This window comes from Rhineura floridana, chromosome 14 (genome assembly GCF_030035675.1).
Source record: "Rhineura floridana isolate rRhiFlo1 chromosome 14, rRhiFlo1.hap2, whole genome shotgun sequence".
Classification (NCBI taxonomy): Eukaryota; Metazoa; Chordata; class Lepidosauria; order Squamata; family Rhineuridae; genus Rhineura; species Rhineura floridana.
The window spans coordinates 23,843,987-23,871,765 of NC_084493.1; the positions used below are offsets into that span (position 1 = coordinate 23,843,987).

The 27,779-nt window shown below is 43.9% G+C and overlaps 1 protein-coding gene across 2 annotated transcripts in view; it reads left to right on the forward strand.

The window, feature by feature from the left end:
• Positions 1-27,779, forward strand: part of LOXL1 (lysyl oxidase like 1) — a 48,741-nt gene that overhangs the window by 12,277 nt on the left and 8,685 nt on the right. For both annotated transcript variants that reach the window (XR_009759008.1, XM_061595613.1), the window contains exons 2-3: positions 22,656-22,764; positions 27,169-27,306. Coding sequence is in view for 1 of the 2 variants with exons in the window: in XM_061595613.1 (XP_061451597.1) it covers positions 22,656-22,764; positions 27,169-27,306 (247 nt within the window). In the remaining variant the exon portion in view is untranslated. The remainder of the gene's footprint in view (positions 1-22,655; positions 22,765-27,168; positions 27,307-27,779) is intronic.

A 27,779-nucleotide genomic window follows, 5' to 3' on the forward strand; every position in this document is an offset into this window, starting at 1 on the left:
CAGTTAATTCCATAGATTTTCTCTATATTGGGCTCCATCACATCATTCCAGTCCAGAAGATTATCCATGCCATTGATAACTTTATCTCTAGAATCTTCATTCATTTCTTCAGAGATAACATTGAGTTCCAAACAATAGATTTTATTTCTAAAGTCCATAGACTCCAAATCTTGTTCCTGTTCCACGTTGGTTCCAATCTCCGGGATCTCCTCTCTCACAGGGACCCCTATTCCAGTCTCCAGGGTCTCCTCTCTCACAGGGACCCCTGTTCCAATCTCCGGGGTCTCCTCTCTCACAGGGACCCCTTCCAGGGTCACCTCTCTCACAGGGACCCTTATATCTTTAATCTCCTGCTTCATTTTACTCAATTCAATTTTCGTTATCTCAATCTCATCCATTATTTTCTGAAACATAGTTATTTCCAGATTTTCAGCCACTTTCTTAATTGCCATTTTAAAAGAAAAATATAGGAAAACCACTTCTTATTTCAGCAACAATTGGGTTAATACTCCAAACTTGGTGACATCACAGTATAAACAGAGCAGACAGCCTTATCTCTCCAATAGTTAAGTAAACAAAATGCAGTTCCCAGGATCGAAACAATTAATGGCAATCGTCAAGAAACAGATTCGTCAAAATAAAATAGACCAAAAAGAGAGTAGTCTCAAAACAGTATAATATTTTTCAAAATAAAAATCTGGAATAGAAATCCCTCTTCTGTGTATATCTTTAGAATGCAAATCCAGGACAGCTTTTTGCAACAAAAACAGAGATAAGCTATTAATTAGTGCGTAGCAGAGAGAAGTTATGGCTCCCCAGTGAGATGTCAAAAACTGATCAATCTGGCAAATCTCTTTTAAACAGCAACAATTTAAGTCAAGTAAAAGAAAAATATAGAAAGAAGGGTGCTTGCCTGTTAGTGCGTTCTCTCTTAGAAGATAAGATGAACGTTCGCTTTAACAGATAGAGCTTGCTGTTGAAAATCCGTCCCACCTTCGTCGGCTGGACCTCGTCCCATAAATTAATGAGATCTGGTCGTCCCAACAAAAATAGGCTTTGAGGTTAATCTCTTCGTTTCTCCCTACCCGGGAGAAGTTTAATCAGTCAAAAAAAAAAGAAAAAACTGACTGATATATCTGAATAAGCTTCTTTTGAGGCAGGAGCCCGTCTCAAAAGCAGGCACAGGCTAAGTCACCCTTCCCGGAAGTCCCCCAGCAAAGTTGATGTGGAAGGATCATTGTTTCAGCATTGGCTTATACTGGTTTATAGTGTAGCATTAATGCCCCAAGAAGATGAATACTATCCTGACTTTTAAAAAAGATAAAGTCTGGCAATTGCCAACTAAGGGTTGTAGCCAACTAAGTTCTATTCAAGAGTAGACCATTTGAGAGTAATGAACATAAGTTAGTAATGTCTGTTATTTCCAATGAGCCTATTGCAAGTAGGGTTAACATTGGATAGAACTTTGGGAGTTCAGTCTAAACTATAATAAACCAGCATAATCTATGCCTAAATTAAGCCAGAGTAAGTTACCCCCAGTAGTGTAGTGGAAAATTCAGAAGTGTGGGGACCCTTTCATGATAGTCACAGCCTTCTAAGCCAATAAGATTCTTCTAAGATTATACAACCTTCTAAAATTATAGAATAATTGGACCAGGCTTGAATACTGCTTTCTGCTTCTCTGTCACTGTCACCATTTGACTGTCCTTTCTTGCTGTCAAGAGATATTCCATCCAAACTGCTTGATGATATAGATGAGATACAATCATCGGCATTCACTGTCCCTTCTTCTGCAGTTACAAAATTCTCACACTCCACCAGTTGCTTTGGCTTTTTGAAGCAGGAACTAATAACAGCTTGCTTGCAATTGACACTTATTGGGACTTTTCTCAGCAGCTAACACACTCCCCTTTTGTCCTGATTGGCTCATAGGTCACTGGAAACATAGGGACACCTCTGGGGCCTGGCTCTCAAAAAAGTAAGGGGCCTAAGACCGTCCTGGGACTCCAGACGGCTACACCCCTGGTTACCCCTATTCCAAACTCCTTTCCGGAGCAAGTCTACTGCCAGTTGAACTAGCCCGGAGCCTGGCACAGGGAGAACAAGCCTTTCAAATAGAGTTGGACTTACATCACCCTTTTTGCCAGTATAACTTCCACTGGGTTGCCAGGTCATGCAACCGAACTGAAAGGAATGTGGAACAGGGGTAAGATACGTCAGCTCCATCTTGCCCATGCCACACCCCTGGCACACTCCCCAGAATGCCCCTTTTGGAGGGACTTACCCCGGCCTTAGATGAGCTAAGGTGAGCCTCAGCTGAGCCAGGATGCAAGACTTACACTGGTATATCTCCAGCTGAGCCGGAGGACTTCAGTCGCCATAGTCGTGGCTGAGCCCAGTCTCAGCTGCCTCAGCCAAAGATCCACCTATCACAACCCCCTCTCATCCCAAAGGATCTTGGGTTTGGATTGCTCCTTAAATGAATACAGCATACAGGAGGAGGAGGATCAGGGCCTTTAGCAATGTGCAGTACATAGGAACACAGGACGCTGCTTTTTACCAAGTCAAACCATTGGTCCACCTAGCTCAGTATTGCCTACACTGACTGGAAGCAACTCTCCAGCTGGGGTCTCTTCCAGCTGCATCTGAAGATGCCAGGAACTGAACCTTGGGCCTTCTACGTGCAAAGCAGATTCTCTGCCATTGAGCTACAGCCCTTAGCAAAATAGTTGTGGGTGGGCTTCTTGGAAAAAGAATTGGCCTGTTCTACATGTGCTCCTCTTTTTCATCTCTGAAAGTTGCATGGTATGATTTGGCTTGGCTCCATACCCAGGACTGCTCCTCTCACTTTTCATAGACCTGGCATAAGAAAGGAAAGTCCTGGCCAGTCATATAGACACAAACAAAGCCTCTCCCATTCTTCACTGCTTACAGTCAGTGACAGCTGATGTCCATTGGAACTGGTGGGACAGAAAGCAGGGAGTCCAGCAGTAGGTGGAGCCTAAAGCCAATGGTAGATGGAGCCAACTAAGTCTACTTTTCTCCCCATCCACCTCCCTGCTGAGTTCTACAAGGGTAACACAGACCAAAGAGGAACTGTAAGCTGACAGCCAGGGCACCCCCTGGAGTTGTTGAAACTAAGCAGGGATGTAGTGTTCCAGGGTCTCGGGGGATTTTAGACCCCTTACTTTTTTGGAAGCAGGGTCCCAGCAGGGTCCCTATATCTCCAGCATCCTATGAGCCAATCAGCATGAAAGAGGAGTCTGTTAGCCACTGAAAATAGTCTTCTAAAATCCTTCCTTATCCTTTCCTGCTGAGTGGAGCCAATCAGAGTGAAAGGAGGTATGTCAGCCACTGAGAAGACTCTTTCCAGTAGCAAACACACTTCTCTTTCATACTTATTGGTTCCTAAGGTCTTCTGTTGTGGAAGAAGGCATTAACAAAGATCCCATTCTCAACCCAGCAGCAAAAAGGGGGAGGGGCATGGCTGTGTCATGAAGGGAGCCTGCACTTCTGAATTTGCCACTACACTACTGCAAGTAAGAAGGCAGGTAGATAGGGAGTGGCTGATGGGGCAGAGCTCCATTTGCCCTAATGGGCCAGCCTCCATTGCTTACAGCATGGGTGAGGAACCTGCAGTGCTCAGCCTAGTTTCAGGCAGCCTGGATTTTATATAGCCCACAAAGAGAGAGAGAGAGAGAGAAAGAACTATATAATCCTGCAAACCCTGCCCACTTTTGATTTGGCTCCACCCCCTTGTGGCTGTGGCTCCACCCACTGCCACCATGCAATCCTCAAGAGATCACCCTGTAGGAAATACAGCACTTGACAGGGAAAAAAAGGTTCCCCACCCTCAGTTCACATTGTGTCAGGTCAAGTATCAAACCCTGGTCCTCTTGCCCAAAAGTTTGGGAGTCATGGAGAAAACAAACAAACAAACAATGGAACATTTCAGACAGAGTTTTTAAAATTCAATCTTACAAAGCAATAGAGGAAATCATCTCATCTTGGAAGTCTTAGAGGACACAGCAGTCAGGAAGCTAGATCAAGGTTTTCTTGTTTCTCCCCAACAAGAACAAAACAACAACAGTAAAATACCTGACTCCACCCAGATACAATCAAGTCCAGTGCCATCTAGTGGCTAAATTATATAAGAACACTATCCACACACTTTTTATTGTTTTCCTTGAATCAAACTGATTGGCTAAGACACATACATTCGATGTCTCTTCCATGTTCTCTCACACAATGGCAAAATTCAATAGCCTGAGAGAGACTTTAACATGCTTATTTAGGGCTTTCTGTGTGTGACAACATTAAAAGTGTTATTTGATTGCATTTATTTATTTAATAAATTTTAAAAAACCACTTTTTAGCAAAATCTCCTCACAAAGCAGCAACCACAGCATGCGACAGCAATACAAACATAGTTTAAAACTTTAAACGTCAGAACATCAAAAACCTTAAAGTTAGCCACTGCAGAAAAACAACAGTCCGGCCAACACAACAATTAAAACCACAACACAAACAGAATAAGACAGTACCACCCTATCAGCAGCCTGTTTAGAATCACTCTATAAAAGCAACAAGAGAATCCCTGGTGGCTGGTGCCCATTGGGACTGATTGGGCAGAAGGCAGGGAGACCACCAGTAGGTGGAGCTAGAGCCAACGACACACCAGCCAGAGCCAATGACAGGTTCATTCTAGTTTTGTCCCCATCCTCCTCCCTGCTGAGACCTACAAGGGCAACACTGAGACTAAGTAAGAGGAAGCTGACAGGGAGTGCCATCCCCTAGACTGATTCTAAGCAAGAAGGCAGGCAGGTGAGGACTGGCTGAGGGCAGAGTGAGGTTGGTGGGGCAGTGCCCCATGTGCCCTCCATTGCAGGGAACAGCTGTGTCTTCAGAGCCTGACTGAAAACTTATAAGGATCGGGCTTGCCTGATCTCACTTAGAAGCAAATCCCACAAACTCTCAACTAGTGCAATATAGGTGCAGGCCATTTCTGTCTGATTAGATGTACATTTGATGCAGACCTCATAAGAAGACATTTTAAGAGCAACCAATTTCCTTTCACCTGGAAGGAGAGAGGCCTTATGCGGGTTTACATAATAAAGAGTCTTGTTCAGGCAATGATTTTCAAATTGTGTTCCTACGAATTCTAGAGTTCCTTGAGAGCATATAAGTGGCTCTTCAATCAGAAGATTTTTGAAGGATGGACATTGAAGGCCCTCTCGCCTGTCACTCTTGATCTTCCCGTGCAAACATGTAGCCACATCAGAATGTGGAGTAGATTCTAAGACACACTCTCAGGATGCAATAGTGCCCTGTGTAAACCAAGAGTGTATCTCCCCTGCAGAATCCTCTGCAGTATGGTAAAGGCACGGGGATACTTTTTTTGTGCAAAACCCCCAGTGTGGACAGGATTCCCTATAGGAGGAAATTCCTGTCCTCAGGGCTTCCTAATCTGTTTTAAGGGAAAAGTTCCTAATCAATCCAGGGCCGGATTAAGCTGAGGAGGGCCCCTAGGCTGATTGGTGTTTGGGGGACCCTTCTCCCTACCTTTCTGCTTTTTTTCACACAGGTTTGCCTCAGTCAAGATGGCGGCCAAGGTTTCCCTAAGGGGCTGAAGCCTCTGCCGCCATCTTGGTCGATGGCAGCAATGCACGCGTGTAGCACACATTCGTGCCATCATTCAAGATGGCGGCAGAGGCTTCAGCCCCTTAGGGAAACCTTGGCCGCCATCTTGATTGATGGCAAACCGCAAAAAACAGAGGAGAAAAAGGTAAGTGAAGCAGGGGGATGGCGGGTGTTTCGGAAGCTCTTGTCCCGCGATAATTTTTTTAGCTTATGCATGGACCCCCAAGAGCTCCAGGCCCCTAGGCTTCAGCCTACTAAGCCTAATGGATAATCCGGCCCTGAATCAATCCAGTTCTCCCAAAACAATGTGGGGAAAAGGCCATTTTGCCAACATTCAATCAAATGTCAGAATTTATTTTTATTTATTTTTATTGATTATTTAATTTATATCCTGCCCTTCCCCCCAGCAGGAGAATTTGAAGCTCATTGTTTAATTCCAAGGTTGACTTTTTCAGTTACTTCAATCTCAATTTTAAAAATAGTTGGGGTACCTCCATAAGACCCCCAAAAGTGAAATTTGATGGACATTTCTTCCAAGGGTTGCAGCTAGGTCTGCGCTCTGTATTTGGCCAAGGAGCAAGGAAACTGGGTCTCTTCGGAGGTATTTGGGCCTCGGCTGAGTCTGGTTGAGGTAGCCCCAGTTTGCTACGGGTAGGGTACGGTGGCCGAGTGATCGGAGCTATCATGGGGCAGGTGTAGGGTAGGCAGAAGAGGCAGGTATGGGCAAGAAGGAGAAGGCCAGATGAGAAAGGTGCCTCTATGCAGGATAAAGGTTGCTGCCTGCCTTTTCCACCCAATCTCCTCCTTCCTGCCAGGCCTACCCAAGCCCCGTGCCCAAATCCCCTTTGTGAGCACCTTCCCTGCATGCTCTTACAAAGGAGCAGCACCTACAGTAGGGAATCTTCTTGCTTATCAACTGATAAGCGGAAGGATTAATCCTGCGTGGTGCCGGTTGTTGCTCATTCGTGGGTGGCTTCCCTGCATGCAGAGAAGCTGCTCACAAAGCAGAAGCGACCAGCAACGCTCAGGACAGAATTGTCCTGCTTACCAGCTGGGAAGTGAAACAATGCCATCCTGTGCTGGTTGCACCCGCCTGGTCTCAGTCGGGGAGGGAGAAGGAGTCATAGCATCTCCATTTCCCCCCTCCAGGTCATCTTTTTAATTTCAAAAAACACTTAGCCCCACCCCCTAAATAAATTCGGGGATGGATCCAGAGCGGTGTGGGTGGTCCCATCTTTGGGACAGGGTGGACTGACCCTCCTCAGGGCCCACAGATCAGGGCAGATAGGAGGGGCTGTGCACAGCCCTAGTTGTAGCCAACTAAATCACACTTAGAGTAGGCCCACCGAAATGTATGGATCTAAGTTTGTCATGCCCCATAACTTCAATGGATCTATGCTGAATATGACTGACATTCAGTTAGGGAAGGGGGGAGATTTGATTTGGTTTGCATTTTGATGAGAAACTACCTAATTTGCACACTTCAAATCAATACTTGAACCAAAACACGCCTATCCTTCTAAATTCACACTTCTCCAAATTTTGCTGTGCAGTTCTCCAACCAAACAATATATACAAAAATGTATATAGTAGGGAAAAGTGTACATAAAATGCATATATTAGTGAAAGGTAACAAAAAATATAAATTATATTTGGGGAAACAGCTTGCAAAATTTTATACATTAGACAGAACTGCATACAAAAATGTGTTTATTGTGAGAAATTCACACTAAAATGCTGATGAATTTTCATGAGGATCTTTTAAATTGGCAAATTGCTGTGGAAATGTGAGGAACAGAATTTAAGATTGGAAAAATGAGAATCTGAGGGAAACTGAAATTGACAGATTTGTCCATCCCCACGCTGGATACAACCCAAGATTCTCTGATACCAGAAACTTGCCATCTGTCAGTGGAGACTGCTGGCGCCGATGTCATTGGGTCATTGAATCTGCTCTGTGCTTTAGTCTGAACTTTCAAGAAGCTGTTCAAGGAGCACTGTACACAGGTGTGTAGTGGTCCAGGGTCTCAGTCGGGTCTTAGACCCTTTACTTTTTTGGGAGGAGGGTCTCAGCAGGGTTCCTAAGTCTCCAGCATCCTGTGAACCAATCAGCATAAAAGTAAGAGTCTTCTAAGATGCTTTGTTATCATTTCCTGCAGATTGGAGCCAATCAGAGGCAAGTCAGCCACTGGGAAGACTCTTTTCAGTAGCTAACACTCCTCCCTTTCATGGTCATTGGCTACTAGGGACGTCTGTTGTGGGAGAAGGCATGATCTCATTCTCAACCCAGAAGCAAAAAAGGGTGAGGGGCATGGCTGTGATTAACATGAAGGGACCCTGCACTTCTGAATTTGCCACTACACTACTGACTGTACATTTATTTGAGTGATTGTTTTTATCTGATCATCTTTGCTCCAATAAATTACTGAGAGTCTCATCCTGAAAGGTTAAAAAAGGTTTCCTGACATGAAGAGTTAAATGTATTCTTCATACACAATTTACTTCCAGGACTGAATATTCTACCACTCTGGTCATGTACAGTATAGCATGGAATTTTGTGCAGAATGTGCAGTTCCCTTGTTCACAATGAACATTTTGAAAACATGCTAGCAGTGCTGCTGAAAACTCAGAGGGCCAAGGAAGTGTGGATGGGACTTACTTCTGAATAAGCATACATACAATTGCACAGTTATAATTCGTATTTTTCACCACCTCTCAGGTCCATGCCGACTCTAATGCCAAACACATTAGCCCTGCTGGGATGACAACTGTGGGGGTGATCAGTGTGTGGAGGGAGATGGGGATTGTGCTTGCTCACCCTGACTCCAATCTCCTCACATCAGTCAGCAATTTTGCACAGAGATTATGTGCTTGCAAGCTGTATGCATATAGGCTCTGTATTGCACTATTTATCATTATCATTATCATCATCCAAAGCACGTCTAGGTAACCTTTGGCCCTCCAGATGTTGCTAAAATGCAGCTCCCATCATCCCTGGCCATTGGGCATGCTTCCTGCTTGGAACTGATGGGAGTTGCAGTTCAGCAACATCTGGAGGACCAAAAGTTCCCCACACCTGATCTAAAGCATTTTTTCCCAGTTTGCTGTCAAAAGTATCAGTGGTAAGATCATCCCTGTCAGCAGGCTTACAATTTAAAAGGCATGGCACAAGAGGAAAGGAGACATGGAAGGAAGAAGGAAAAAAGCAAGCTCAGGCCCTAGTTTTGGTATAAAGTTCTTATAACAACCAGCTGGAACAGAAAACAGTTCAAGGAGAGGAGGAGTGAAAAGCTGCTGAGCTTTCATCAGGGCCAATGGAGAGGCCTTACAGCCCCGTCTATCCCTCCCCCATGGCTTGATGGAATAACAGCTGATGGATGACAGTTGAGGAAGGAAGCTGTACGAGGTCGATACTGAATGAAGAACATGTACGCATGTCCACACCAGACCTTTATTTCACTTTAAACAGTCATGGCTTTCCCTAAAGAATCCTGGGAAGTGTAGTTTGTGAATTATGCAGAGAGTTGTTAGGAGACCATTCTTCCTTTCACAGAGCTCCAATTCCCAGAATTCTCTGGGAAGACAGTCAAACCATTCTGACCATTGGAACTCTGTCAGGAGAATGAGAGTCTCCTAATAACACTCAACACCTTTCACAAACTACACTTCCCAAGATTCTCTGGGGGAAGCCATGATTGTTTAAAGCGGAATAAATGTCTGGTGTGGATGAATGTGAGAAGGGCCTGCTAATCAGGCCAGTGGCCCATCTAGTCTAGCATCCTCTTCTCAGTATCTATGTAGATTAGCTGATTAATGTGTGGAGATGTGTAGGGAATGGACTTGATGCTTATCTCCCCCTCCATGCATTAATGAATTACCCCAGAATTGTCACCTACACAGGCTCTAATAGTCTAATCTGTCGATATGCAGTCTGAACAAATTCCTAACAACATGTTAAAACCAGCATGATTATGGCAGTTCAGCTTTCAATACTAATCTGCAGAGCACAGTATGTGTCGTTGTTCTGTCCGCCTCATGTGTGTGTGTGTTTGTGAATCATTGTGTTTATTAACCTAGTCACTGAGGAGCTGAGTTCTTGTAAGGAACTCCAGAGTGATCTAACAGGTCAGCTCCTGCAAAGCTTATCTCACTTCTCTAAGGATGCATACACCCTATACATTTAAGGTACATGACTTTCCCCAAAGATTCCTGGGAACTGTACTTTATCTCTCACAGAGCTACAATTCCCAGCACTCTTAACAAACTAGAGTTCCCAGGAAACTTTGAGGAGAAGTAATGTGCTTTAAATGTATATTGTGTATTAGGGTTGCCAGGTTCCTGGCCTGAGACTGATCTTGAAGTCAGCCAAGTGCAGGTGTTTTTGCAACACTGTAATGAGAAAAACCACAAGGTGGAATTCTCCCTTCCCCCTGCAGAACCTTTAAAGATACAGAAGACCTCTTGGTTGCCAGGCCTGGCCTCCAAGAGGTCTTCTGTATCTTTAAAAGTTAATACAACTGATACAATAGGCAGAAAAATCATGAAGTGGTCTGCCAAGGCCCTCATCAATTTTCATGTGGTCCATAATAATAATAATAAAATTTTATTTAGCAGACTCCCATCTGTCCGACTGAACGGACACTCTGGGCGACTTACAAAATACAATATAAAATACAATCTACTCATATACATAATCATCACATTATTAATATCATAACATCTCATCTGAAGACCATCTTACATTAATACAATGTAAAACCTAACCCACCCCAGAGATCCCATAGGCCTGCCTGAAGAGCCAGGTCTTCAAGGCTTGGCGAAAAGTCAGTAGGGAGGGGGCATGCCGAAGGTCAAAGGGAAGTAAGTTCCAGAGGGTGGGGGCCACAATCGAAAAAGCCCTCTCCCTGGTCCGCACCAACCTAGCTGTCTTAGTCGGTGGGACCGAGAGAAGGTCCTGTGAGGCTGATCTTGTTTGGCGGCATATTTGGTGATACTGGAGGCGCTCCTTCAGATAAACTGGGCCGGAACCGTATAGAGTTTTAAAGGTTAAAACCAACACCTTGAATTGGGCCCGGTATACAACTGGCAACCAGTGTAATTCAATCAACACTGGGGTGATATGATCGCGGCGGCGGGTCTGCTTTATTAAGCGTGCCGCCGCGTTTTGTACCAGCTGGAGTTTCCGGACCGTCTTCAAGGGTAACCCCACGTAGAGCGCATTACAGTAGTCTAATCGAGAGGAGATCAGGGCATGTATCACTCGTGGGAGCAGATGTATGGGAAGATAGGGTCGCAGCCTCTGTACTAGATGAAGTTGGTACCAAGCTGCCCGGCTCACTGCAGAAACCTGAGCCTCCATAGACAGCTGGGAGTCCAAAATGACCCCGAGACTGCGGACCTGGTCCTTCAGGGGCAAACTCACCCCATTAAGTATCAGGTCAAAATCACCCAACCTTCCCTTGTCCCCCACTAGTAATACCTCAGTCTTATCGGGGTTCAGCTTCAGCCTGTTCTCTCCCATCCATCCACTTACGGACTCCAGGCACTTGGACAAGGTATCCACAGCCAACTCTGGTGAAGATTTAAATGAGAGATAGAGCTGCGTGTCATCCGCATATTGGTGACACTGCAGCCCAAAACTCCTGATGATGGCTCCCAGCGGTTTCATATAAATGTTAAATAGCATGGGAGAGAGGATAGAACCCTGTGGCACACCACAGTTGAGGGGCCAAGGGTCTGAAACCTCATCCCCCAACACTACCCATTGATATCTACCGGAGAGATAGGAACGGAACCACTGTAAAACAGTGCCTCCAATTCCCAGTCCCTCCAGGCGACTCAACAGGATACCGTGGTCGACGGTATCGAAAGCCGCTGAGAGGTCCAGGAGGACGAGGAAGGTATGTTCTCCCCTATCCAACACCCTCCTCATATCATCCACCAGAGCGACCAAGGCTGTTTCAGTTCCGTGTCCAGTCCTGAAGCCCGACTGGAAAGGATCTAAATAATCTGCTTCCTCCAAGTGTGTCTGTAGCTGCTTTGCCACCACACACTCATGGGGAGAAAAGGTTTGGGAACCACTGCCATAGATGAAACTGATTAAAGCAAAGTAACAGGGCAGTGGATAAGATCAAAAGGTGGTGAGCTGAGACCTAGACCAGGTCTTATAGTGATAGTCTACCATTTTAAAAAGAAACACTTATCTCCAAAAGCCAAGCTTGACCCAATGACCAACAGAGGCGTCCTGCTTGGAGCTGGCTTCCTCCTTCTCTGCTGCCTCCACATGTCTCTGATTAGATTATTTTCATTTTATTTCTATATGTACGATGATCACTTAGCAACAGCTCAGCTTTGCATATTTGTCTTGGATTCCCACCGGGATTTTAATTCACAGCGTGGGCGTTGGGGTGATTTTTACCCTTCCCCTTCACCATTTACAAGATTGTTTGAATCTCAGACACTAGGACCCTGGCAAGGTAACCTGCCTTTGCCTCACTTTCCCATTCATGGCATTTCCATGGGTTTTTGCTGAGAGGTAAACGCCAAGGTCCCTCCTGATCCAGTGTGGCCTGAAAGATTCCTTGACACTTTTCACAGGAGGGAGAGGAGGAATCTGCGTCTCTTGGACACTTTTCCATCTGAGTAATTCATTTCTGGCTTATCGGAAATTCCCTGTGCAGCTTCAATTACTGAAATCCTTCTCCTATAAACAATGTTTGCAAAGCATTGCTAACACAGAAGAGCTGTCTATTCCAGTTAAGAAGGGGCTGTGCTTAACATGCCCAGATGTTCCCAGACCTTATAGGAAACTGACAGTGCCCAAGCCTCGTTTCTCTGGCTCGGGTAGAAGCATGTATTTCAGGGACCCCTTCCCACAAAAAACCTTGCCTGTTTTGAAAGGCAAGGGACATAGGAAACTGCCTTACACTGTGTCAGGCAACGGGTGTATTTAGCCCAGTATGGTCAATGCCAGGGCCAGGGGATCTATGGCCCTCCAGATGTTGTTGAATTACAGCTCCCATTGGTTGGAGCCAGTTTGGCCAAATGGTTGGGGATGATGAGAGGTGGAGGCCAACAGGTCACCCATCCTGGTCTACAATGCTTACCATCAGCTGTCCAAAACTTCAGGCAGGGTTTTTTCCCAGCCCTACCTGAAGATGCTGGGGTTCGAACCTGAGATCCTTTGCATGCAAAGCAGGTGCTCTATCTCTGAGCTGTGGCCCCTTCAATCAGGGAAGGATTGGCTGGTGTCCTTAGTTTTAATTCCACCTACTTAAGTGTTCAGCGTACTCAACCTGAGGTTGATGGGAGTTGTAACCTAACAACATCTGGAAAGCTACAGATTCCCCATATACCTGGTCTAGCATTTCTGGATGCCTGATTTCTATCTCATTCTCTAGCCAGACCTGGCAGTGTGGCATCTATATATAATCATCATTATACACAAGTGGCAAATGCCCTCTAGACATGGTTCCACCCCCCTAGGATCTAGCATCAGTTCTTTTGTTTGTTTGTTCGTTTGTTTGTTTGTTTGGTTGGTTGTTTGGTTGGTTGGTTGGTTGGTTGGTTGGTTGGTTGGTTGGTTGGTTGGTTGGTTGGTTGGTTGGTTGGTTGGTATCCCGCCCTTCCTCTCAGTTGGAGTCCAGGGCAGCACTTCATGCATGTTGTGCTCATTTGCTCACATCTGTTCCAGAGCCTGTAAATCAGGCATGGGGAACCCCTATGGCCCTCTGGATGTTGTTGGACTCCAGCTCCCATCAGCCCCAGCCAGCATGGCCAATGGTCAAGGATGATGGGAGTTGTAGTTCAGCAGCAGCAGATTTCCTGCTCCTACTGCCAGTCGTATCATTGGAATCTCAGTGTCCCTGGTTAGTATGGTGCTTTTCTCCTGCTGCCAAACTGCATTGGCCCCTCCTGCCTATGCTTTTGAAATTGCAACTGGACAACAGGAATCCTGGAACTTGTAGTTCTTCAGAGAGCTTATCACACGGTGACTCCACTTCTCCCTGTCCCTCAAATTTCAACTCTTTCCCCCGTTCAAATTGGTTTGTATGCTCACTCACCCTCAATTTCCCTGTACAAATACTCCTGCATGTTCATGTATCTCACATTGACACCATGCATTTAAAGCATATTTAATGCACATTTAAAGTACATGGCTTCCCCCAAAGAATCCTGGGAACTGAGGGTTGTTTTTTTTAAGAGTGCTGGGAATTGTAGCCCTGTGAGGGGTAAACTACAGTTCTCAAGATTCTTTGCGGGAAGCCATATGCTGTAAATGTGCATTAAATGTGCTTTAAATGCATGGTGTGGATGTGACCTCACTGTCAGTTCAAAAGGCTGCTGGTTCTGTTCAAATCCTGCTTCTGATCAGCTCCAGCAAATTTCACAAGATCTGGGGAATCGCTAAATACAGGAAAATAAGTGTGCCTCACCATCCTCAAACATGATTTATAATTTAGTCTCTTTCGTCATGGTAATGGGCTTGTAACACAAGCCAAGGGGCCGGGGGGAGGTGGAACTCTGGGCTCCTTGTAAAAAATGTATTAGGGTGAGTCATCATTCATCAGGATTTATTTCCCTCCCTAAGGTCTCCAGAAGTGAAATGTCTGAGCTGGTAATGGATGCATTTTATCTTTGGTGCACATCTGTCTAAATGGCTATGCATGAACACAGGCAGAGCAATCCAAATGGTAGGAAGCCACAGTAATTTACACCGGGTAAATTATGCCAGTGTAATTTACCTCTATTCCAGAGTCTGTTCAGGTGTTGGGCAACTGCCTTCTGCACTGGCCCACATCTGGCAGAGGGAGAACAAGCCTTTAAAATAGACGTTGCTTTACACCACCCTTTTTGCCATTGTCACTTCTGCTGGGTTGCTAGGTCACGTGACAGAGCTGAAGAGAGTTTGGAATAGGGGCAAGTCTCCCCCTGCCCCTTTCCACCCCCATCACGCCCTTTTTGAGGACTAACCCCAGCCTTGACTCAGCCGGCTTCTGTTGAGCCCCAGCTGAGCCAGGTTGGAGAATTTACACCAGTGTATGAAATGATTGCTGATGAAAGTTAAAGAGGAAAGCACAAAAGCAGGACTACAGCTGAACATCAAAAAGACTAAAGTAATGACAACAGAAAATTTATGTAACTTTAAAGTTGACAATGAAGACCATGAACTTGTCAAGGATTATCAATACCTCGGCACAGTCATTAACCAAAATGGAGACACTAGTCAAGAAATCAGAAGAAGGCTAGGACTGGGGAGGGCAGCTGTGAGAGAACTAGAAAAGGTCCTCAAATGCAATGATGTATCACTGAACACCAAAGTCAGGATCATTCAGACCATGGTATTCCTGATCTCTATGTATGGATGTGAAAGTTGGACAGTGAAAAAGGAGGATAAGAGAAAAATCAACTCATTTGAATTGTGGTGCTGGAGGAGAGCTTTGCGCATACCACGGACTGCAAAAAAGACAAATAATTGGGTGTTAGAACAAATTAAACCAGAACTGTCCCTAGAAGCTAAAATGATGAAACTGAGGTTATCATACTTTAGACACATCATGAGAAGACGTGATTCACTGGAAAAGACAATAATGCTGGGAAAAACAGAAGGGAGTAGAAAAAGAGGAAGGCCAAACAAGAGATGGATTGATTCCATCAAGGAAGCCACAGACCTGAACTTACAAGATCTGAACAGGGTGGTTCATGACAGATGCTCTTGGAGGTCACTGATTCATAGGGTAGCTATAAGTCATAATTGACTTGAAAGCACATAACACAACAATCTCTGGCTGAACCAGGATGAGGGAGTTCAGCTGAAGATCCCCCTATTCCAAGCTCTGCTCATACCAGCAGATCTTGGGTTTGGATTGCTCCTTAACACAGCATGCCATTTCAGGGTCAAACAAAATGTGAGGTTAACTGCATCAACAGAACCAATCTGCATTTCTTTATATAGCTACTGTGGGGAAAGGTGAGGGGTTTTTTCTCAGGACAATGTGGAGGGAGAGTTTAACCCTTCCTCCCCTGCCAATGTCCTGACAAAAATCCCACCTGCAGGGTAATGGAAGCTTCCCTCTGTGATGTCCCTGTATATATAATACTGTTAATATGGTTATTGCGGGTTTATTAGAGTATATGATGTAAGTAGACTGAGTGGGGGAAGGACATGGGTTGGAATGTTGATGAGTGCTGTATGATGATTGGCTGAGCATTTGAGGGTCCGAAGGTCTAAATGAGAGGATGTCAGTTGAGAGGGGGTCAGTTGGTTTTTGATTGGTTTTGGAGAGGGTTGTTGGGTGGATTGGATTAGGCATGTTAGTGAGGCAGGATATTGATGACTAAGAAACATAAAGGGTAACGCATCTTATGAAACCACATGCTTGTTGACTAAACCTTTAAGTAATCTTGTTATTCCCTGTGTATATAAATAAATAGTTCTTGGTTTACCAAAACACCTGATCCTTGGCTGGGTTTACACAGACCAGAAGGGTGGGCAGGGCATATACCAAGGTTGGGAAACAGGATCAATGGTGGCAGCAGTGAAGAGATAGTATAACATCATCAGGTATCCAGAGCAACCCGGAGCTGTAATCTTTATAGGCACAAAGATACAGGGGGGTTGAGGCCTGTAAGCGCACCCAGACACAACACAGCAATAAGCCAGGAGGAGACGAAGGCACAGTCTCAAGGCAATATTTTTGCAGGGAGTGTCTGGTGGTGCTGCCTAGCAGTGGGATCTTGAGAGATCTTTGCTAGAGCCAGTGAGAGAACTGTTAAGAGACCAGGACCCTGAGGTGGGATCGTGACAAGGTGGTGACTAATGCTTTAAAAACATTGTGCATATTAATTGCTTTTGTACAATTTTTTTAATTATGTATTTCATTTTATAATATAAACAACTCACAAGAAATACCATCAGTCATGCAATAAAATCCAGGAGGAGGTGTATTTGTCCATTAATGCCTTAATGAGATTGAAGAAGAGGGTGCAGGGAAGAGGCAGAAAACATACACAGAGCAGAAATAAAGATCGTATGGAAGAAGAATCAGTGTTGCCAGTAGTTACATTCCTTTTGCACAACTAATACTATTTTTTCATTTGCCCTTCACCCACTGCAGCTACTAAAGTATATTTTGGACTATTGATAATGTATACTGCAACAAAATGTCACTACGTGGAGCAATGATATGGGGTGGAAAATTCTCCAGTGTTTTATTTTTCTGCAGAAAAATGTGTCTTTCATAAGTTCATTAGTAACAATGAATGGATGCTAACTGCAGATGCAATCTTGGCAGTTTCAAAGTGGTAATTAATGCTTTTTTTCAGAGGATTGCTCCTGGCATTGTCTTTACATTTCTATAAGTATTCCAGTAACATTAGTATTAAAATGAAATAAGCTATTAAAACCATAATCAGTCTGCTTTAATTCCTCCCCCCCAAATATTTCAGGTCAAATGCTTGTGATATATTGGGACAAAAATTAATCATGGGGCACTTTTTTAAAGCTTTCTTTACTAAATACAAGTAAAATGATCACTCCCTAGGGCATCAGGAAATGTTTCAATGCAAATGGAAATTCTTCCCAGTCAAACCACCCTATGCAAAGTAAGCCTAAGTTAGCCTAAGGTCCAGACACATTTCCAATACAAAGTAAGTAAGAAGGTAGGCAGGTGGGGCTGGCTGATGGCAGACTGAGGTTGGTGGGACAGTGCTCCATTCACCCTAAAGAAGCAGCCTCCATTGGTGTGGAGTGCTCCCTGTTCTGGATTCCACCCACTCTGTTCCATTCCTCCTTGCACCCAGTTTCCCATTTTCTGCACAGCATTCTGTAGCTACTGCACTGCTCAGTCTTCACTAGGCTGCTTTAGGAGGGTTACCCCACCCATTAGATTTCTCCCCCCCTTCTGCAATCCTCGGTGCTCTTCTAAGCCTGCTGATGCCTCCTCCTTGTGCATGGTGCTGTTTTAACTCCACTAGCAAAGATCCTCACAGCCTGAAAATCGGAAATAGCGGGAAATACCTTTATTTGCACATGGTTATAACTGAGCCCCCTCTTGGCTTTTAAATCAAGAGAGGAGAAGCAATTTCAGCCTCACATGTAGCAGGTGGAACGGAGCCTGTAGGCACTGCATAACTGGAGTTGGCCAGGGCATGTCAGATCCTTAGTGAGAGGCCAGAGTTGTTATATAGGAGACAGCCAGTGTGGTGTAGTGGCTAGAGTTGGACTGGGACCTGCGAGACCGGAATTCAAATCCCCACTCAGCCATGAAGCTTGCTGGGCCAGTCACTGCCTCTCAGCTTAACCTACCTCACAGGGCTGTTCTGAGATTCACACTGGGAGCAGGAGAACCATGTTTGTACGCCACCTTGAGCTCCTTGGAGGAAAGGTGAGATATAAGTGTAATAAATAAGTAAAGAAGCCCCACTCTATTTCAACCCATACCTTGTCGAAGGTTATAGTTCATCGCTACCAATCTGTGATAACAGACAGCAAGTGCCAGGGAAGAATGCAGGGCATTCACATGCCATTCAGGCTGCAAAGGAATCCAGTTTCCTTCTGCCTTCTGTGTCCAATCCGTGATTACAGGAATAGAGAACCTGTGACCCTCTAGATCAGCCTTTCCCAACCAGTGTGCCTCCAGATGTTGTTGGACCACAATTCTCATCTTTCCTGACCATTGGCAATGCTGGCTGAGGCTCATGGGAGTTGTATTCCAACAACATCTGGAGGCACACTGGTTGGGAAAGGCTGCTCTAGATGTTGCTAGATGACAGCACCCATGATCCTCGCTGGGTCTAGGGATGAAAAGAACTGTTAATTTCAGTTCTCTCCAATTCTCATTTTTCCAGACTTAAATTCAGTTCTCCATATTTCCGCAGCAATCTGTAATTTTTGTTTTTTAAAAAATCCTCATGAAAATCCTCCAGCATTTTAGTGCAAATTTCTGCTAATGAACATTCTTGTAGGCATTTTTGACTACTGTACACATTTTTGAAACCCATTTTTCATCATTTTTGCGTATTGTTTTCACCCATATATACATTTTTGTGGACACTTTCCCTTAATATATGCATTTTTGTAAACATTATTTGGCGGACGACATTGCAAAATATGAATGAGTGCAAATTTCAAAGGATGGCTGTGTTTCAGTTCTCATGTTCTTTCAGAAAGGGCAGATTTGATGGATTTGCCTTGGAACACAAACTGGGACTGGGCTGATGGGAGTTACTTCGAGAGGGCCATGTTTTCCCCATTCCTGAGATTTTATAAGCAAGGAGAGATTTTTATAAAAGACATGATGTCAAATCCTTCCCACCTCCCCATAACGCACGTACTAAATCACTTGGTCATAAAGATTGCTTCTCCTAAAACACTGATGATCTGCTTAGGAAGTGGGGTTGGGGAGGTCTCAAATTTCTTTCTTTTTTTAAAGGGAATAGCTCAGTTAAAGAAATGACTTTGCCCTCCCCATCAACTCCCCTCCGACATCTCTTAATGTGAGAATCCCCAGCGGATTACATCAGCAGGAATGACCAAGCATAGGCAGGAAACAAGAGCCAATGTGGTGACGTGATTCCTCCAGGAAGAAAGCCCATGAAACAAGAAGGCATTGTTCTTTTTCACTCTCAGAAAAAAAACAGATCAGGGGCCAATGTTGCTCCCATTAAAATCTGGAGGGGGGGCAGGCTTTAGCCTTGCACATATTTTTTTCAGTCAGCATCTCCATGGCCCAACAGTGTGCTTTAAATTTCACACAGGAACAGCACACACTTAAAAGTTACATCCAATTAGGGATGGGGGAGAAATTTGTTTCAGTTTGCATTTAAAGGCAAATCTACCAAATCTGCACCTTCCAACATGCAGACTGAAGAACAGCCATCCTTCAAAGTTTGCAGTTCTGCAGATTTTGCAGTGCAATTCTCCAACGAAGTCATGTGTACAAAAATGCATACACTGGGGAAAAGTGTGCATAAAATGTGAAAATAACATTAAAATGCATTCTATCAGGGGAAATTGCTTTGCAAAAACGTGTTTGTTTGTTTATTGCATTTGTATACCACCCCATAGCCAAAGCTCTCTGGATGGTTTACAATACAATATTTAGACAAAATTGCATATAAGAATGTATGTATGAGGAGAAAATCACACTAAAATGCTGATGAGGACATTTTTTAAAACAAAAAAATTGCAATGTGATGTGGAAAACTGAATTTAAGATTGGAACAAATGAGAAGCTGAGAGAAACCAAAGTGGGCAGACTCACCCATCCCTAGATTCAAGGCAAGTTCTACTCAGAGAAGACCTACTGAAGTTAATGAACGTGACTACCTTAAGGTCATTTGTTTAAGTGGGTCTGCTGTGAATTGGATGAGCATTGGCTACAATCCTGAGGTTGCAGTGGTGCCATCAAGAGAGAACTTTGTGGCAAAAGCCTGGGGACTCCATACTTAGCAGAATGAGCTGTAGGCGGGGAAGGAGGAAGCACTGCAGAGCTATCTTAGCACATGTTGATGTAAGTGAAGTAATCCACATTGCCACCTAAAGAAGTATGGATTGGAAAGAAGACTATTAGGCTGCGTACTCGTTCATTGGTGCTCACTCGTGGCAGAGTAAGATTGTCTTCCAAGATAAAGTCTTATCCACCACCCATGTGTCGGTCCATGACTAGGGGCTTCTGGATTTCACAGTCCTGCCCCCATCGCCATTTGCCAATCACCATGAGACTTTTGGTTTGGTTTGGTTAGAAAACGCCTGTGCGTGAATTTGTTTTATGTGGGGAGATCGGTGCACAACAATCAACACAATCTTGACAGAAAAAGGCTTTGATCCAATGGCATGGATACCACGACGACTGGAAGTCTTTTATCTGCTGCAGCCTTCATCCGCCTTCACAGCCGTTGTAACATACATTGTTATCCTCCGCCTGTTCTGCCATTGAGGACATTCTTGGATCATTCTTTGTCTGGTTCCTGTCACTTGACCTTACCACCATGGGTGACCCTGCTGGGAGTACATGACTCCTGACGGCATCGCTCACAGGGTTCATTGGAACACACAAGCCCACTCACCACTACCAGTGAGGAGAAGGCTGCATACACACCATATATTAGAAGTACATTTGAAGCACACAGCTTCTTCCAAAAGATCCTGGGAACTGTAATAGTTAAGAGTGCTGGGAATTATAGCTATGTGGGGGGTCAACCACAGTTCCTAGGATTCTTTCACGGAAGCCATGTGGTTTCAATGTGTATGGTGTGTACGCAATCTAAAATTACCTAATTCTACCACCATCAGGATACCTTCACCATGCAGGCAAAACTATAGAATCTCAGTTAAGTGACTCTGGAGGCACTTCCAGACAACCTGTTATTGAGCATTCTTCTTGATTTGTTAGAAAGAGATTAGAAAATGTTGGCTATCTAATGAGCATTCATTCTGATTTGTTTATAGGTAGGTTAGATGATGTTGGGTTAAAGCAAGTATTAATCCCACACTTTCCAGTGCATATCCCTATCACTTTCCTTATTGTAAAAAATCCAATCTTTTGGGGAATCAAGTCCATTGTGAAAGATGTTCTCATCAGCTGTAAATGCCCAAATTTAATTTACTCGTATGTGCTTGAATCCCACCAGAAAGCAGTGACACCCAGTCTCTGGATGCTTCCAGATGAGCATTCATCCTGATTTGTTTGCACAAAATTTTGTGAGTCATTTAGATGCTGTCAGCTGTTTATTGCACATTCATTCATTTGTTGGTAAAAGGTTAGACAACATTTTATCAAACAAGAGTTATCCCACATTCCTCAGAACATTTTCCTATCGCTTTCCTCATCACAAAATGTCTGATGTTTGGGGGGGAAATGGTTTTGTTGCACAAGAGCACCAAAACAGCTTTAATTGCACAACCTGAATTCATTGGCATGTGAATGAAACCCACTCAAAAATGGTGACAGTCTGGAAGCACCCCGTGTCAAATTCTTCTTCTTCTTCTTCTTCTTCTTCTTCTTCTTCTTCTTCTTCTTCTTCTATCTCACCCTTCCCACAGAAGAAGCCCAGGGTGCAAACAAAGAACAAATGCTAAAAACATCTTAACACCTCTCAACAACAAAACATCTTTAAAACAGTCTTAAAATAAAACATCTTTAAAACATCTTTAAAACATCTTTTAAAAAATCTTTTAAAATCTTAAAAAGCAGTTCCAAAACAGACACAAACTGGGATAAGGTCTCTAATTAAAAAGCTTGTTGAAAGAAGAAGGTCTTCAGTAGACATCAAAAAGATAACAGAGATGGTGCCTGTCTAATATTTAAGGGGAGGGAATTTCAAAGGGTAGGTGCCACTTCACTAAAGGTCCGCTTCCTATGTTGTGCAGAATGGACCTCCTGATGAGAAGGTATCTGCAGGAGGCCCTCACCTGCAGAGTGCAGTGACTGACTGGGCATATAAGGTGTAAGACAGTCTTTCAGGTATCCTGGTCCCAAGTTGTACAGGGCTTTGTACACCCAAACCAGCACTCTCTATGAAGAGTTCCCTGGGAAGAGGGTTCGATTGATAAATCATTCTGGGAATTGTAGTTCTGTGAGAGGAATAGGGATCTTCTAACAACTCTCAGCACCAACTCTCTGGGCTCCTACTGGGAGAAAGGTCGAGATATCAATCTAATAAATAAATAAAACAAATTAACAAACCACACTTTCCAGGATTCTTTGGGGGAAGCCATGACTGTCTAAAGTGGTATGCTTTAAATGTATGCACTAGATGGGCACCCTAGCTAAATGAAAACACTTAATTTAAGGAACTAGAAGAGCAGCCAAATGGTTTTGGACAATGCAAAAAAACCCACACCAATATCAGACTTAGACGGGCAGGATCTTTAGGTAAAAAATAAAAGCTGCCTCTTCTGCTTTGAAGATCTTGCTGGACCAGCTCTAAGCAGCTCCCCAGTTTGCCTTTGAGTGGTTAGCTTTGCATCCTACATCACTGGAGCTCTTACTAACATTTGCATCTCTCTCCAGGCCTCCCCGACCTCGTGCCAGACCCAAACTATGTCCAAGCTTCCACTTATGTCCAAAGGGCCCATCTCTACTCTCTCCGTTGCGCCGCTGAAGAGAAGTGTCTTGCAAGGTAATGCTCTCCTCCTCTACATTCATTCATTCAGCACCAATCTGTCACAGCCCTGGATGGAGGAGAAATTCAGCTAAGTTCACATTTAAAGCCATATTTATCAAATTTGCACTTTCTACAACGAGACCTGAAACGCAGCCACCCTTCAAAATTCACACTCATCCAAAGTTTGTGATGCCATTCTCCAACCAAATAATGTTGACCAAAAATGCATATACTAGGGGAAAGTGTGCATAAAAATGAATGCATTAGTTTAAAAAATATACAAAAATGCATTCTGACATTGTTTGCAAAAATGTGTACACTATTCAAAACTGCATGTAATTTTTTTTATAAAGAGCAAAAATTGCAAATTGCAGAAATAGGGAGAACTAAAATGGACAGTTAGTGATAGCAGCCATTTATATATATATATATATATATATATATATATATATATTGCTGTTCCTATGCCCAAGACAACTTCCTGTCACATGGGTCATATGTCTCAGAACTGGAATTTTCAGTTGCCACTGGAAACATCCCTGCAGGGCTGGTTCCAGCTTGGTGAAGGTGGTCTCCCTTTTCGAATGCACCCACCTCCTCATCACTATTATAGGAGCTATAATTCTGCATCAGCCAAGTTGACTGAGTAACCTCCAGCCCAACCACAGACTCTCATTGATTGGATCACCCCCCCAACATCATCTCAATGGGAAGACAAAAGTTGAAAACGATCCCCAGCTTTGTTCTTACAGTGTTTTGCATTGGGGCCAGAAAGATCCTACTCTCTTCCCCTTTCCACAGGTGTGCTGAGAGTATTGTTGCTAGTTATATTTCAGTCTTCCTGCCATTCCACCAAGAGACAAAGGTTAACACCAGGCCCTCTCCCCACACACACACACACACTTCATTTTATCCTCCCTATAAGATACGTTAGGCTAAGAAACAGCGCTTGGACCAAGATCACCCACTCTATATGTGGATTTGAACTTTGAATGTTGCACTCAAACACTATGTCACACAGGCTTGCATACTTTGCTGGTTCTCTGTTACTTGATTGGTGTGGGGGGGCTAACTTTTCAAATGTTGTTGGCAGTGGAAGCTGGTGGCTCAGATGCAGTGGGGCAGTGAATCCACTCTGAGTCGAAACTGTCAAGGAACTGTCCAAGGTGCTGAAAGTAGATTCACTGCCCCACTGCCATTGGATCCGCCAGTCTCCACTGGTTGTTGGACTCTAGATTCCCATCAGCCCCAGTCAGCATGGCCAATAGTCAGGGTTGTTGAGAGTTGTAATCCAACAGCATCTGGAGGGCCACAGGTTCCCTACTCCTGAACTAGTGCCCCAGTTTGCAGTTCCTCGCATACAGCAGTGAGCAGCACATGATGGGGTGCAAGCATCCACCTGTAGTGGACACATCCACCTGTAGAACAAATGACTGCCACTGGGTTCTATGTACAGATGGGAGAGAAATTAGATTCAGTTCACATTCAAAGGCAAACCTGCCTAATTCACACTTTCTTTCTTTTTTAAAACCTTTTTAAAAATAATAATAAAATATTTATTGTAATAATTTAAATTCAGTTTCTGAAAGAATAACGACTGGAACGCAGCCCATCCTTAAAACAATTCTTCTCCACTGCGGTTCTCCAGCCAAGTCAGGTGTACAGAAAGGCATAATTAGTTTAAAGTGTGCTCAAAAATGCACATATTCATGAAAAATAACATAACAAAGAATTCTATTAGAGGAAACTGCTTTGCAACAATGTGTGTATTGGGCAACATGGCATGCAAGTGTGTATATTAGGAGAACTTCATTGGTGAATTTTCATGAGGATTTTTTTAAAAAGCAAATTGCAAATTGATTTGGAAAAATGGAGCTTAAGATTGGGAAAATGAGAAAGGAAAAGACATCAGAATTGACAGATTTGTCCACCCCTAGTTATAAGGAGCCTATATTTTGAAGAGAGTGAATGTCCCAGAATTCAAAACATTTGAGAAATGCTGCTTTAAACGAATCATTCAGGAACCAAGGCTGAACCAGTGGTCCAGAGTTCTGAACAACCGTCTCCTCCCTGGTTACAGAAGCCACCCGTAGCTCCTAGTCATGCCCATACACCCTTGCAACAAAATAGAGCACATCTGTGGCATATAAAGCTGCCATGTCTATAAAAAGCTGTGTGGCAGAAATAGGCCACTAACTTCCAAGATAGCAACCTACTTACTATTAAACAATGACTCTCCTGCCATCTGTATTTTTCTTTCATCTGTCAGATGTCTGGGGAAATACAATATTGATTAAGCAGTGTTTACAATTGCAGTTTTATGGCTGCTGGACCATGGATTCATCTTTACTGTTTATCTGGGTTCTAATTGCCACTCCAAGGCAAATGTCCAGAGGGTGATCAGGATACTGAAAATAAAGAGAATAGTATTTTGATGGAAGATGCATTCATGTGCAGGGACAACCTGTCAATGAGGTTCATGCTGTGTGCATAAAGTGGGAGTTTGCTCTACAGCTGCGGAAGGTGGCAGTGGCCTTGACTAAGCCAACCTGAGAATCAGAGGGCTCGTTTTATTCAATGGCAAGGCTCCAGTGTTTATGGTTATGAAATCTGGAAACATTTTCATGCTTTCCCCCCCTCCTTTGCTCCATTCCTCATCTGTCACCCTTTCCTTGCCAAAAAAGGTAATAAATAAATAAGCAAGAAGAAGAAGGCAGGTGCCATCTCTGCTATCTTTTCGGTGCCTTTTGAAGACTTTCCTCTTTCAACAAGCCTTTTAAGTTGAGACCTATCCCAGTCTGCATCTGTGTTGGAATTGTTTTTAATATGTTTTCTTTAATAATATGTTTTTAACCCTTTTTAAAAAAAATGTTTTTAACGTTTTGTTTTAATGTATTTTAAGGTCTTTTTATGATGTTTTAAAGTGTTTTTAGTGTTTCTGTTTGCCTCCCTGGGCTCCTGCTGGGAGGAAGGGCGGGATATAAATCAAATAATAAAATAAAATAAAATAAAGAAGAAGAAGATTGGTCACAGACCAATAAAATTAAACACAACAATTAAAAACAAATAAAGATAAATTTACTTTCTTTTTTTTAAGCCAACAATTTTTTTCTCCAAATCTGCATTGGAGGGGGGCAGGATTGCAAATCTGTCAGTAATATGGGAAGAAACCTCTCTGCAGCAAAACAGTACCAAATCTACAGAAGATCTTCCCAGGAGAGTTCTTAATAGAGAGAGCATCAACCTCCACACTCATGGTACAAGTTCCAATGCAAAAAGAACATGATATTGATTGCAACAAGTAATTCCAAATTATTTTAACTCTAACCATCAAAGCCGCCTGCACAGTCATTGTGCATACTTATCCAGAAGTAAGGCTCGCTGAGGTCAAAGAGACTCACTCGCAAGGAAATGTATGTAAGATTGCTGCCTAGACTGTGCAATACTGAGTAAAATATGCCAGCACATCTGAGTGCATCCATCCATCCTTCTTAATAAGAGTCAGGTGGTGAGTGCCAACAGAAACTGAGCCAAAATGGGGCCCCTGAGAAACAAGGAAAACGCATGAGCACGTTTGGAGAAATCCTGAGTTTTGCAGAAGTGCGTTTTAAAAAAAAACTATGGTGACCAAAACAAACCAACCAACCAACCCCCAAACAGCCTAGGGAGGACTTAGTAGCCATGAAATGTGCATTTTGGATGTTTCCATGATAGGGAGTTGGGAATACCTCCAGGTCAAATTTTCTGGCCTCTAAGCTGAAGTAGTCAGAGTAGACAGTCCTGGGCTAAAGAGAGATGGTATAATGTAGCTTCGTTTGTTCCAAATCTGCAGAAATGAGCTGGTGATGCTTTTTATGGCATGGAAGTAAACATGAGCATCTGCAGGGCCTGAGCATGGGGGGGGGGGATTTGATTCTATTCACATTTAAAGGTGAGCCTACCAAATGAAAACTTTCTGAAATAATTACATGAACTGCAACGCAGCCATCTCTCCTAATGCATACTACTCTGAATTTCTCAGTTCAGTTCCCTGCCAAGCCATGTGCACAAAAATGCATAAGTTGGTGAAAATAATGGTGTCAAAAATGCATTCTATTGGGGGAAGCTGCTTGGCAAAGGTGTGTGTATGAGGCAAAACGGCATACGAAAATATGTGTATCCGGAGAAATTTGCACTGAAAGTTTGATGAATTTTCATAAGGACTTTAAAAAAAGACACAGATTGGTGTGGAGAATTGAACTTAAGATTCAGAGGGAAATGGGAAATGGAAAGAGACTTAACTTGACTGTTTTGCCCGTCCCTGCCTGCAGCTCAGACTGGGTCTGGTTGTAGCTTCTAGTCCAGCATGGACACTAAGGGCTGGTCCTTTCCCAGAAAGCCTCTTTCCTATTCTTGTGGCCTTCTTTTCTGTCCTTCCAGCACTGCCTATACCCCCGAAGCGACAGACTACGATGTCCGGGTGCTCCTGCGCTTCCCCCAGCGAGTGAAGAACCAAGGCACAGCAGACTTCTTGCCAAACCGGGCTCGCCACACCTGGGAGTGGCACAGCTGCCATCAGTGAGTGTGTGTTGGGGGGGGGGTCCTAGGATTTTCTGAATGTCAGGAGCTGGAACTGGGAAAGGCGTGAACTATAACCAGGGTTCCCTGTATAATCCCAAAGTTCCATGCGCCATACCCCATGGTCCATCCATCACACACACACACAGAGTTCCGACTCCAGGTTTTTTTGGGGGGAGGGGCTTTGGGCAAAATGTGGGACCTTCTTCCTTGAATGGATCCACCTCCTCCTTTCTGAGGAGTGGTACCACTGATACTCACGTTCCTGCACTCTTCCTCTGGAGATAAAGCTGTCAATGGCTATGAACCATGGTGGTGAGGATCTACCTCCACCATTGGAAACCTCTGAACAGCAGTTGCTGGGAATCACAAGTGGAGAGAGTCCATGGTGGTTGGTGCCTCCAGTGGTCCTGGTGGGGCTGCTAGGAGGTCACAAGGGCGTGGCCAGCTTGCTCTGGTTTTCTCCCCATCCT